The sequence below is a fragment of the Anabrus simplex genome, chromosome 1 (assembly GCF_040414725.1).
Source record: "Anabrus simplex isolate iqAnaSimp1 chromosome 1, ASM4041472v1, whole genome shotgun sequence".
In the NCBI taxonomy this organism is placed as follows: Eukaryota; Metazoa; Arthropoda; class Insecta; order Orthoptera; family Tettigoniidae; genus Anabrus; species Anabrus simplex.
The window spans coordinates 1386074770-1386087182 of record NC_090265.1 but is presented as its reverse complement, the minus strand read 5'-3'; the positions used below and the strand labels follow the sequence as shown (position 1 = coordinate 1386087182).

The 12413-nt window shown below is 40.9% G+C and overlaps 1 protein-coding gene across 1 annotated transcript in view; it reads left to right on the top strand.

Annotated features, from left to right (window-relative positions):
* LOC136859346 (peripheral plasma membrane protein CASK) overlaps nucleotides 1-12199 on the top strand; it is an 842635-nt gene extending 830436 nt beyond the window's left edge. The window contains exon 10 of the mRNA XM_067138692.2: nucleotides 11978-12199. Coding sequence (XP_066994793.2) covers nucleotides 11978-12199 — 222 coding nt within the window. The remainder of the gene's footprint in view (nucleotides 1-11977) is intronic.
* Nucleotides 12200-12413: the final 214 nt, after the last annotated feature.

Below are 12413 nucleotides of genomic sequence, written 5' to 3'. Positions count from 1 at the left end.
CGACGGTAATAGGTATCTATCTAACTGCGTCGGTAGAGAATGTATTCAAAATGTGCACCCTCACGTCTCACGCGTTGTTTATAACGGCCTTGTGTACCAGGTGTATGCATAAGTTTTTGCCGGTTTTTGTAGTAAAAAAACACGTAATTTTCAAGGAAAATTCATATTTTTTTTGTTTATTAAACATATTGACCATCGGCTTCTACACACTTCGCGCATCTTTCAGGTAAGTTATGAATACCATGCCAGAAAAACTGCTTCCCTTGCGGCAAACCATTCGTCAAGCCATTTTCCAACTTCCTTGAAATTGCTGAAGTGCTGCCCTGCGAATGTGGTGCCTCATTGATGAGAAGATGTTATAGTCAGATGGCGCTAGGTCGGGGCATTATGCCGGGTGCGGAAACATGTCCCATCCAAGCGATTTCAAGGTGTCTTTCAGTGGTTTTGCTATGTGAGGTGGCGCATTTTCGTGTAAGAAAATCACTTTGCTACGTCTTCTGGCCCATTCCGGTCGTCTTTCGATCAATGCGTGATTTAAATTAATCATCTGTTGGCAATAGCAGTGCGCATTAACGGTTTCGGCGGACTTCAAGAGTTCATAATATTATCTGCGCACTTTTTATCGATAGATTTGTGTACGGGTTTGAGGAGTAAGGAGGGAGCAATTCCGGTTCCAGTAGTACTGCCAACTGAATGGAAATGAAATCTGAATTGAATCGATAATATGATCGATCGACATGAATTTTGCTAAATCTTTGTTATCTTAAGCGACCAACTGTGTCACACACACTTTATATAACATTATATAACATTTCTCGATGCGAATCTTATTCCTAGAGTGAATTCTATAGTTTGGCTTTGCTGTGTAAATAACAACAGTACTAGTACGTAAGTGTACGCCAGATGTCGCACAGCGATGCATAAGCGATTCATAGTTTGTGTTTCAAAGGTTGTCAATACGAATCTCGAAGATTGCCGAGCTCGAACAATTCAGCACTATCCAGAAAAGGTGCGCAGATAATACACAATACCGCTCTAGTCCCACCAGACACAAGGCATGGTTGGTCTTCGTGTACAAGGAGCGTTGTCCGCAGAGAGCAGAGCGAGTTAGACGTCTCATTGTTGGTTACATTAAGCAAGAACACATCAGTGAACACTTACCACCGACTTCTCTGAGATATTAGTGTTTTGATTTAGTTAACTGTTAAGTTTAAAAGTAGTCATGCAAAATATTCGGAAAAACACATTGAAATGCTGTTTCCAGCGAAGTTATACAAGGTCTACAGCAACGGAAATACACACTTGGGTTTCTGAAACACTACAAGTAAACATCGACCACCTAGCAGCCCTCCAACTGGATGCCCCAGCTAATGCAGTATATATCAAGGTAATTTCATCAACCATTATGGAGAGAATATTACATACATTTGAAACAGGTTGCACACCCAAACTGTTTAGTAGGGAGACAGTATCGGTAATTATTGAAGCAGCTGGAATTGAGGCGAATATATTTCGTCTGTTTAATATTCACCCGAATTGCCCAATGAAAAAAATCAGAAATTATTTCACGAAATACGGCCATGTTAAAGATATTTATGATGAATCATGGTCTCAGTTCTTCCGTCTATCAGTTCCTAATGGTATTCGACAAATAAAAATTCAGTTAAACAGCAGATTCCATCCTTCGTAACCATAGAGGTGTACAGGGGACAAGTTACATATGAGGGACAACAAAAAATCTGTGCTGTATGCAACGCCCCGGATCACGTGCGCATTGTCTGTACCCGCCGAGCGGGCAATGTTTTCAGACAGCTAACATCACTTGTCACCCTATTCCACCCCTATGTACGCACAATAGCAACCGCTCTCCAATCTCACTTACAGTTGACGAATGGAACGTTTCCTAAACTCGTAAACAAGTCTAACACTGATGACTTCGCCACACTGAACTCACAACCGCAACCTGGGGAACAACTCGCACCTGAGAGCGGAATAGGTAGCACTGTTAATGCGCTAACAGACGAAACGCATTCGCTCACCACATCAGAACCCGCTTCAAGCCACGTACCACAACAAACTACAGACCAACACATGGAAGTTACAGAGCACCCAGATACACAAATCAAAGCAGATCATTCCACAATACACAAATATCCCTTGAATATTGAAAATACTGCCCAGTTAAGTAAAGAGCACGTCACACACAAGAACATTAAGCTGGTGGAGAAGTTAACACCCCCACGGTCGATACACTAACTGATCTATCAGAAGATTCCGATAGCTCTATAACAACCAAAATTCGCAAATGCCAATCGCAACAAGTTATTCCTAAAGACCCACGGTTATATAAGGGAAACACACCTTCAGCGAATTGAAATAAATCTAGTTCTACCAAAAGCGATACGACCAAGGACAAGCAAGGATCGCAGCGTAAAGAGAAGACCGATACTTGAAGAAATGGATGCTGTTAGTAGTTGCCAATTTTAGGAATAATTTCATTTCAGTTCATCAAGGTCTCCCTATGTTTTGTGTCTGCCATTTGCTCACGCTTTTCAGCCTTCTGGCCGTTGTGCTTAAGCACCAGCACACCATCTCTACTGATTCGATGATGATGATGATGATGATGATGATGATGCTTGTTGTTTAAAGGGGCCTAACATCGAGGTCATCGGTCCCTATGGTATGAAATGAGACGAAATGCAATTTAAAAGTACAAAATTCATCCACTGACCAGAATTCAAAACGTGATGATGAAGAATGAATTGATGAATATGAATTTAAAGCAATCAGTGGATCTGACTCGCAATGCCTCACAATTCCAGAAACAATATTACTGACCAAAGGACTGCATCCAAAGCACAATCCGAAATCGATGATGCTTGTCTAAAGGGGTTCAATATCCATGTCAATGGTCCCTCATAATAGCACTTATCGCTAATAAAGCAGAACCATAGTATTTCTCAAATTGCGGTACTAATCAAAGGTGGCGTAAACTCACGGTGTTCCAAACATCATGGTACCACTCACAAGTATTGTACATCGCACAGGTAACGCAGACCTCTGGTGTTTCTCACATAATGTCGCCACTCATAGGCAACGCAAACCCATAGTGTTCCCTACCTAGGTGTACTAATCACGGGCGCCGGTATTCCCATGATGTTCCTCACATAGTGGGTACTAAACATAGGCAACGAAGACCCACGGTGTCGCTCATATTGTGTTACTAACCGGAGGCAGCGTCCAGATCCGCGGTGTTACTCACAAGGGTACGACTCACGGGTATTGGAAACCCTCAGTGAACCCCGCTGGACTGCTACGAATCACAAAACTATTGAGAACCTAACAGAGTGGTACTACTCGCAAGTAAAAGCGACCCATGGTGTTCCCCGCGTGATAATACTAATTACAAGTAGTTTCATGGTTCTGAGTCAATCATCCCTTGGTCGCCCCTTTTAGTCTCCTCTTACGACAGGCAGGGGATACCGTGGGTGTATTCTTCATATGCGTTCCCCACCCACAGGGGGTAGTGTTTGGTCCGCGAGAGGTATTTTATTTCCCTCAAGTCCGCCGGCAAGCCGGTTAGGACCCCTATCCGCACCTGGGACGCGCCACGTGGGAGTATCACCTCTCCCCCTGCTACCTCTACTGATTCATTTCATCTTGACATTACTCATGTACAGAGTACATGTGCCGCCTACTTCCCACAGATGATTTTGCGTACCTTTGCTACGATAAACATCAGTGGCATTGTGAGCTTAACGAAGTGGTCACTCATTAAGAACTATCTTAGAGAGAGTGACATTGATATTGTATTCATGACTTTGGTGCACATCCAGTCGGTAGAGTGCTCTCCGCTCGCTATGAAACTTCGTACTCATTCATAGATACAGTCCATCAGGAGCGCGAAACAGACTAGAACGAGAAAAGGTTTTTCTAGAAGACCTCAACATTTATCTCACACAGAAAACGAATATTATACTTCAGGGCGATTTAAACTGCATCCTCCACCCGAAGGATCAAACCGGACCCAACATTAACAACTAGATAGCGCTCTCTGAACTAGTCCAGCAGCTCCGATTAAGAGACGCTTGAGAAATAAAAGAATGGAAATACATTGAATTCACACTTTTCCGCCACAATTCAGCATCCAGACTTGACAGAGTTTACCTCTCTTACTCAATTTTCATAATTACACACAGAATGTCCGTCATCCCAGTTTCTTTCTCTGACCTTCATACAGTACTCTTTCAATTACGTGTTGACACGCATGCCCCAGTGATAGGAAGAGGATATTGGAAGTTGAACAATAAACTTTTAAAGACTCCAGATGCTACAAAAGAATTTTACACGATGTGGAAACGAATAGTCGACAGGAAACAGAATTAATCCTCACAACTCCTCTGGTGGATTCATGCGGCTAAACCTGGCATACGGCGTTTTTTCCGAAATTTGCATTTTCATAAAGCTCTGGAACGAAAACACAGTCGTCAATTCTACGAACAAACCTTATATGACTAGAGTCGTGCGCAACAGCATGGACATTACGTACAGCATAAATTAACAGAAATTATTCATATACTCTGTCAGATGAAAGAACAAGATATACAGCGTGTACAGAGACGCACATGTATTCCTTCCTTAGAAGAAGACAAAAAGACGTCGTTTTACCACATTGCCAAAGAGAAGGGTAGAAGTAGGAAAACATTCATCTTAAAACTACAAACCATAGGGGGTTTCATTACAGGAATTGACAATATTATTCAAGTGGCAACCGATCATTTTGAACTTGCTTTTGCTCAGGGCTCCACCCAACAAAGCACATCAGCCCAAATCTCTTTACAACCTATCCATAAACAACTTTCTATAGATGAAATCCAGCGACTAGAGAGCGATATACAACAAGAGGAACTCTTACAAGCTGTTAACGACGCATGTTATAAAAAAAATCACCCGGCTCTGATGGCCTTTCTTACGAATTTTACAAATCTTATTGGCAATACAGAAAGGTCGACTTACTGTTACTTTTCGAAGAAATATTCACAAGTGAAAAACAGATGAACAATTTCACTGAAGGACTAATGGTGTTAGTACCTAAGATTAAGTCAACCAAACCCTTGTCGCATTACCGTCCACTAACTCTAATAAATACAGATTACAAGGTGTTCGCAAAAATTCTTGCCGGATGCTTGACTCACTTCACCTAGCAGCATTATGTGTTAAGTAACTCCAACATCATACATTGCCTCCCAAATCTACGTAATTTTGTGCTGCACATGTCATCTCAACCCAACAGACCTGCTGAACTCGTCAGCATAGACTTTCAGCAGGCCTTTGACCGCGTTAAATATTCTTATTTACGGACTGTTCTAAGAAGATTTGCTTTCCCAAACGGGATAATCACAACACTACGGAACTTATACAGCAATGCAACATTCAGACTACAAATTAATGGCTTCTCTCCAAAACAAATCGATTAGACAAGGTTGACCACTCTCCACAGTCCTCTTCGCCATCAGTGTAGATCCATTTATTAGGCAATTAACTTTGAAGCTTCCAGGAATACAACTAGGTTCAACTCCTTACAAGCGCACGTCTATGCGGACATCACTATTACCTTGACACAGCCCAAACAGCTAAAATACTTAAGAATGGCCATAGACGACTATCAGTAGCATTCTGGAGACAAAATTAATCCACACAAATATGTAGTACTACCATTTGGGCCCAGGCCTACACAAGATCAATGGATTCCCTCTGCCGAAACACATACAATCCTTGGAATAACATTTGCTGCGAAATTGACTCAAATGATTGGTGACAACTGGGGAAATTTGCTCAATGCAGTTCGCTCTGTCCTATTTGCTCAACACCTTAGAAACATTAATATACGTGAAAAGGTCTGGACAGTCAACACATTTGCACTCACAAGGGACCATCAATCAATGTTAAGAAAACTTAAAACTGATTTATACACCATCCGAAAGAGCACACTGAAATATGTAAAATTCTCGAGTATCGTATTCTATCGCGCATGTATATACGAGTTACAGGGCAGTAAAGATGTGGGGATGGGGGTCGTCAGTGTCCAATCGGTGTGAAGTTATTTTGAACTGCTGGCGCGATGTAAGTAAAAGCGGCCGAGAGAGAGAGAGAGAGAGAGAGAGAGAGAGAGAGTGAGTGAGTGAGTGAGTGAGTGAGTGAGTGAGTGATAGGATGGGGGGACAGCACTGTGAGTGCAATGAACCGTGCGTGTGAACGTTGTACACCTGTTAAACTACGTATTCATTTCTTTTAAGTCGTAACGCAGTAATCACAAAACTTGGAATTAATTCATGCGTCTTTTAAAGACACAATTAAATATAGTACTAACCTGCGGTTGTGTTGTAATCGCATGAGGGATAAAAATATTCAAGGTAAACATGTAAACACTGTATGTACGAGTATGTACTGATTAAACAATTACATACTCACCCATAATGTGCCAGTCGTCTTTAATCCCCTGTGAATGATAATGGAAATTAAGAAAAAATGTTCGAAACACAATAGCTTCGTGCACCAGTTACATTTGAGTAAAGACAGCTGATCACAATTATTATTGTCCTCCAAAAGGAATTCGCTAGTACCAGTTCCTTTTCTAATAAAATAGTCTGTGCTATTTTCAAAAGGTTCATTCGTGCTAATTAGGCCCGTTAATTTCCACCCATGACTATGTGACAAACGGAACATTCTTGATTGTAGATCAATGACATTCGTTTGATAATATTGTTGCGCTGCTGCAAGTTTACATCGATATTATTTAACAGAACGAAATCACAGATATGTCGGTCCATTGTTTTGAACATTCGGAAAAAATGCCTGTCTAACGGTTGTAATTCAAAAGTTGTTTTCCCTGGAATGATTTGCACTTTTTAAATGTTCTAGTTCATAGTTATTTAATGAAAGTACTTCATGTATTAAATGATTATCTTTGTGAGGCGCCCAGGAATCCAACAGTAAACTGTTCGATGGACCAGTGTGAGGTAAAAATTTCAACTCCAGAAATATACGGGAAAAGTTCAGTTGCCATTTCTCCAGATTTTGACCACTGCACAGTTAAATTAGTAGCTTTAAGCATACCCTGCTGGTTAGCTTTACCTGGTGGTTTTGATTCCTGCAGTAGGATAAACAGACAGGGAATGAGACATCCCATGAATTGGAATAATTGTGAATGAATGTGTCTGTGCGCTTTGTGATTGTGTAACACCACACACTGTCTTCTTACCACGGCAATCAAGTGTTCTCCCAGAATACGATTCTTTATTGGTGCCAGGCCGATCTGCATTATACACGTTGTCAGCACCATATTGGTCTATAAGCAATATTGTCTCTTTTCTCCAGAAATGCGGTATGTTGTTAGTAGTTTCATCACCTTCTTCTTCTTTTTTGTGTGACAAACTGCGTAATTTTTCGTGATCCTATTTAAAAATGCTGCTTGAAATTCCATACCCATGTTGCACTCGCTGACAAAGGTAAGTCAAGTGATTTGGCTTCTTCATGGGCTCATTTTTGTAAGTTCATATCGTGCACTATCAAGTTGTTTGCGCGAGTTTCCATAAATTTAGTAAACACCAAATCGTACAACTGCTTATATTTATCCTTGACTGTTAAACTAGAAGATTACTTGCCAATAGAATCCGCTTTTGCAATATCTTCCTTAAAACTGTACAACTGCGTCTCATGCTTCAATCGAAGATACCTGTTTTTCATAAAGCTCCATTATAAGTGAGGAAATATTTGCTTTGGTTTCCGTTTCTTTGGACTCAACCATATGAATCTTTCTTTCTTCTTCCAATGGCCATTCTACTCTCTTTTTTCCGGTATCTGTGGACCTTCTGATCTTGATTCCTGTTTTGGTGAAGGTGAAGTAGATTCTTCTCATGGAGATTCGTATTCGTCAGGTACAAGCACTGTTTCAGATACTGGTTCGTGTTCATTAATATCTGAAGTCTCTGTGTATATTATTTCTGCATCAGACTGTAATATATACACTAAATAGTGAAACAGTGTCTCATCTCCCTTGGTTAAAACGGTGAGTTGGAAATTCTTTTCTTTAAAGGGATTATATAACGAATTACACAATGCTGTCCGCTCACGTATCAATACGTGTTTCCAAGTACGGTGCTCTGCAGCCGATCACGTATAAATACGTGTTTGTGCAAGTCTGTCTTCTGATGCCATCTAACGGTTATTGAGGAACTATTTGGAGATAATCGTTGATGTGCCTAAATGGTAGAAAAACTACGCTTCTTTTAGTACTGGTTTTGCCCGTTTTAGTGCGTCAGTTGCATTTGTTTTTTCCTTCGAATATCTTCCGTGTATCCATCAATGCTAGTAAACATAAATGGCAGCCCCGGTAAACAAAAACAGTGGACTGACTCCTGGTGATATTATACATGAATTATAAGCTGATAATTTGTCATATGTTTCCCGTGATTGTGAGGAGAGTGAAGATGAATTGTCTAATGATAATTCTAGTGCTAGTGTCATGCATTTATGTGGAAGTGATGCGTTGAATGACACGTTTATTGCACCATGTGAGCAATGACCTGATGCTTCAGATAGCAAAGATGGTCTAGATTTCTCGTGGACGCCTGGCGTTAAAATTTCGCCGAGTGAACCTGAAAATATAGGTTGTGATTTCAAGTTGTTCATTTGTAATGATTTGTTGGCGTATATGGTGGAGGAATCAAGCAGATATCAATACCAGAATGAACCGAAATATAAAATCTCACCAAAAACTTTAAAGTGGACAGATATAACTGTGAATGAACATAAAATTATTAAATTATGATACCCTGCAATAACTCCATGTCTCTGCCAAAACCTTCCGGCCACAGGGGCCAGTTATACGTCAGATGGGACGGACAGCAATGTGTTAAGAGGGTTCATTTTTATAGGTAGAAGCTTACTTCGGAAAGACCCGTACACGATGCCTCACTGCGCTCACAGTGCTGTATCCCCCTCTAACCCCCCTCCTCAATCTCTCTCTCTCTCTTGTCCGCTTTTCCTTACATCGCGCCAGCAGTTCAAGATAACTTCACTCCGATTGGACACTGACGACCCCAACCCGCATATTTTTACCGCCCTGTAACTCGTATATACATGCACGATAGGATATAATATTCTAGGGTTTTACATATTTCTGTGTGCTCTTTCGGATGGTGTATAAATCGGGTTCACGTTTTCTTAACATTGATTGTTGGTCCCTTATCAGTAAACTACGTAGCGCAGATTTTACCTCCACCACCCCTAATAGTTAAGAAAATCTATCTAGCTATAGGTACTACCTTCGGAGAGGACAATGGTATAAAATCGCCAGAACACAATCGTACCACAGCATTAAGTGTGGAGGGTTAGACTAGTTTCTGTAGAAGCTAAATGCACTGCACTCGTCACGCGAAATATCAGATGGTGATTACTCTAAAACGGTTCTGAAAAATATTATCCGAAGTGTGTCCTTTCCCCATTTCCATCGTAATTTGCCACTGCATTTCAAACGGGTTTTGATCTTTATAGATAACCTTCCTCGAACTTTAACAGATCCAACTTCAGTTATAACAAAAACCTCACATATACCCATCTACAATACAGGCGACACTGGAAACTTATATGGAATAATATTGCTAATGAAGGGATTCCTCTTCAGTGGAAAGCAACCTTATATCTAACTATAAATGAAATTATACCAACAAAGGATAAGTTATTCTGACATGGACGGTCTGACTCTAATATATGTGAACATTGTCAACAGAGAGATACCTTAATACATCGTGTTAAGTCGTGTGTAAGTGCGGACATATGGGCGTCGTCGTTCGCAAAAATATGCAAAATACTTAAAATGACTCCAAATCCCATTTTAGAATATCGACTCATCAACATCCCGGCCACGGTCAACAACGCAGTTCCATGGCTAACTGCAGCAACCATTCACTTCATTATGGAACTTCGACGGAAACCAAGCAGTTGAACTTAAGAACATTTCAGCAATACGTACGGACAGAAAGATAGAAATGTAAGTGTAATACGAATATGTCACCAGGGTTTGGTTCATTCTTATACCAGTTTTAATTCATGGCGTAACAGTGTTTGAATATTGTAATTATCATATCAGTATAAGGCGCTAATGTGATACGGACTGCTTAATGAACTGACAATATAAAGTTAAAATGTGATCAGATCTTGTCATATTTTTGTTATCACAAGTAACCAGGACGATGCACTTTAGACAGTGTATCTCATCAGTTTTTTGTCCGACTCATTGGCTGAATGGTCAGTGTACTCACCTTCGGTTCAGAGCGTCCCGGGTTCGATTCCCTGCCGGGTCGGGTATTTTAATCTTCATTGGTTAATTCTAGTGGCTCGGGGGCTGGGTATTTGTGCTGTCCCCAACATCCCTGCAAGTCACACACCACACACAACACTATCCTCCACCACAATGACACGCAGTTACTTACACATGGCAGATGCCGCCCACCCTCGTCGGAGGGTCTGCCTTATAAGGGCTGCACCCGGCTAGAAATAGCCACACGGGATTATTATGTTTTGTATACATCATAGCCTACATATTTATTGTAAAAGGTTAATCTGGTAATAAACAAGCGAAAAAAAATATTTGGCCTTGGTGTTGAAGGACCGGCTTCGCCAGGTGACAGCCACGATTTTCTTCGCTTCGGGTTTTCAAAATAAATCCATTTTTCGTCACCAGTCACAATTCGGTACAGAAATGATTTTCTTTCGTGGCGTTGAAGCAGCATTTCACAAGTGACTTTGCGATTTTCCATTTGCATTTCATTCAAATCGTGTGAGACCCTTTTACCGAGTTTACTGACTTTCCTCATTGCTTGTAAACGTCTGCTGATTGTTCTATGTGACACATTTAATGCTTGTGCCAATGGCTGTTGAGTCAGTGTTGGATCATCATCCAGAGCGCACACTGTCTTTCACATTGGGGTCGGCACGTTTTAACTGTCGAAACCGTGTCTGGCATGTTCTAATCAATGGAACGTGTTCACCATATTTTTCTACCAACAAACGATGACTTTCCACAGACTTTTTCTTTTTAATAAATAAGAAAAGAAATGCGTGCCGCAAATGTTCTTTTTCAGGCACAAACGTCGATATGATCACTGAACGATACAACACAGACACTAGTGTTTGGAGGACTCAACTTTTGTGTTTTGGTAGGTTGATGTTAGACGAACAAACTGACGTATGTGTCAAATTCATACGCTGCGTACTGTTCGCTGGCGCCATCTCTTCCTAAAAACCGGAAAAGACATATGCATACGCCTGGTGGATTACGGTGTATCATAAATTACACTGAATTTAGGAAATCTGTTAGGAATTCTGGGAATTTGTTGATGGTAGAGACCATTATTTGATCTGTAGTGAACTAAGTATCTCTAGGTCTAGGATAGAGAAAGTAAAATCTGTCAGCCAAGCAAATAAGGGTAGAAAATCTCCAGGACGGGGAAATTAGACAGAAGTGCATGGATATGATTAGTGAAAAGTTCCGAAGAATTGTCAGTAAGCAGGTTCAGGATATAGATAAATAATGGGTGGCTTTCGAGGATTCTGTACCTAGTAGAAACAGCAAGGGAATGCCTAGGAACAACCGTGTGTAACGATGGGAAAAAGCTAACATCTTGGTTGAAAAATAAAGTGAGAGCAGCTTGTAAACGTAAAAAGAAGGCGTAACAGAAATTACTTCAAACAAGGACTGATACAGACATAAAAGTGTAGTGGTAAGGAACAGAGCGAAACAAATAGTTGTTGAATGCAGGAAGAAGTCGTGGGAAGATGTTGGTAATAACCTGGAAATGCTAGGTCAAGCAGCAGGGAAACCTTTCTGGACAGAAATAGAGAATCTTAGGAAGGGAGGGAAATAGTAAATGAATGGTGTTTTGCGTATGTCAAGTGAACTCATAATAAATTCCAGGGAATCGTTAGAGAGGTGGAAGGAAATCTTGAAGGATTTCTTGAAGATTTGTTTGTAACTGCTAATCCCGTACCAGCACAGAAGTTCACCAAACGCTTCCCATTCCTATTAGCGTCCACATCTTCCCCACATTTACCAAACTTTTTCAACGTAAGAGGAAATCTTCCAGGTGGCGTCGCGAACGACCGAGCTCATGCGGAGGAGGACAATGATGCTAAGTGAAATTACGCTTGAGGAAGTGGAAATTCCGTTGTCACAAAGCAGCAGGAATAGATGAAATCAGACCTGGAATGGTGAAATATAATGGGAAGGCTGGGTTGAAATGGCTTCATGGAGTAATAAGATTAGCATGGAGTATTAGTAACGTACCTTCTGATTAGACAAAAGCAGAAATTGCGCCTATCTGTAAGCAAGGGAACAGGAAGGATTGCAACAA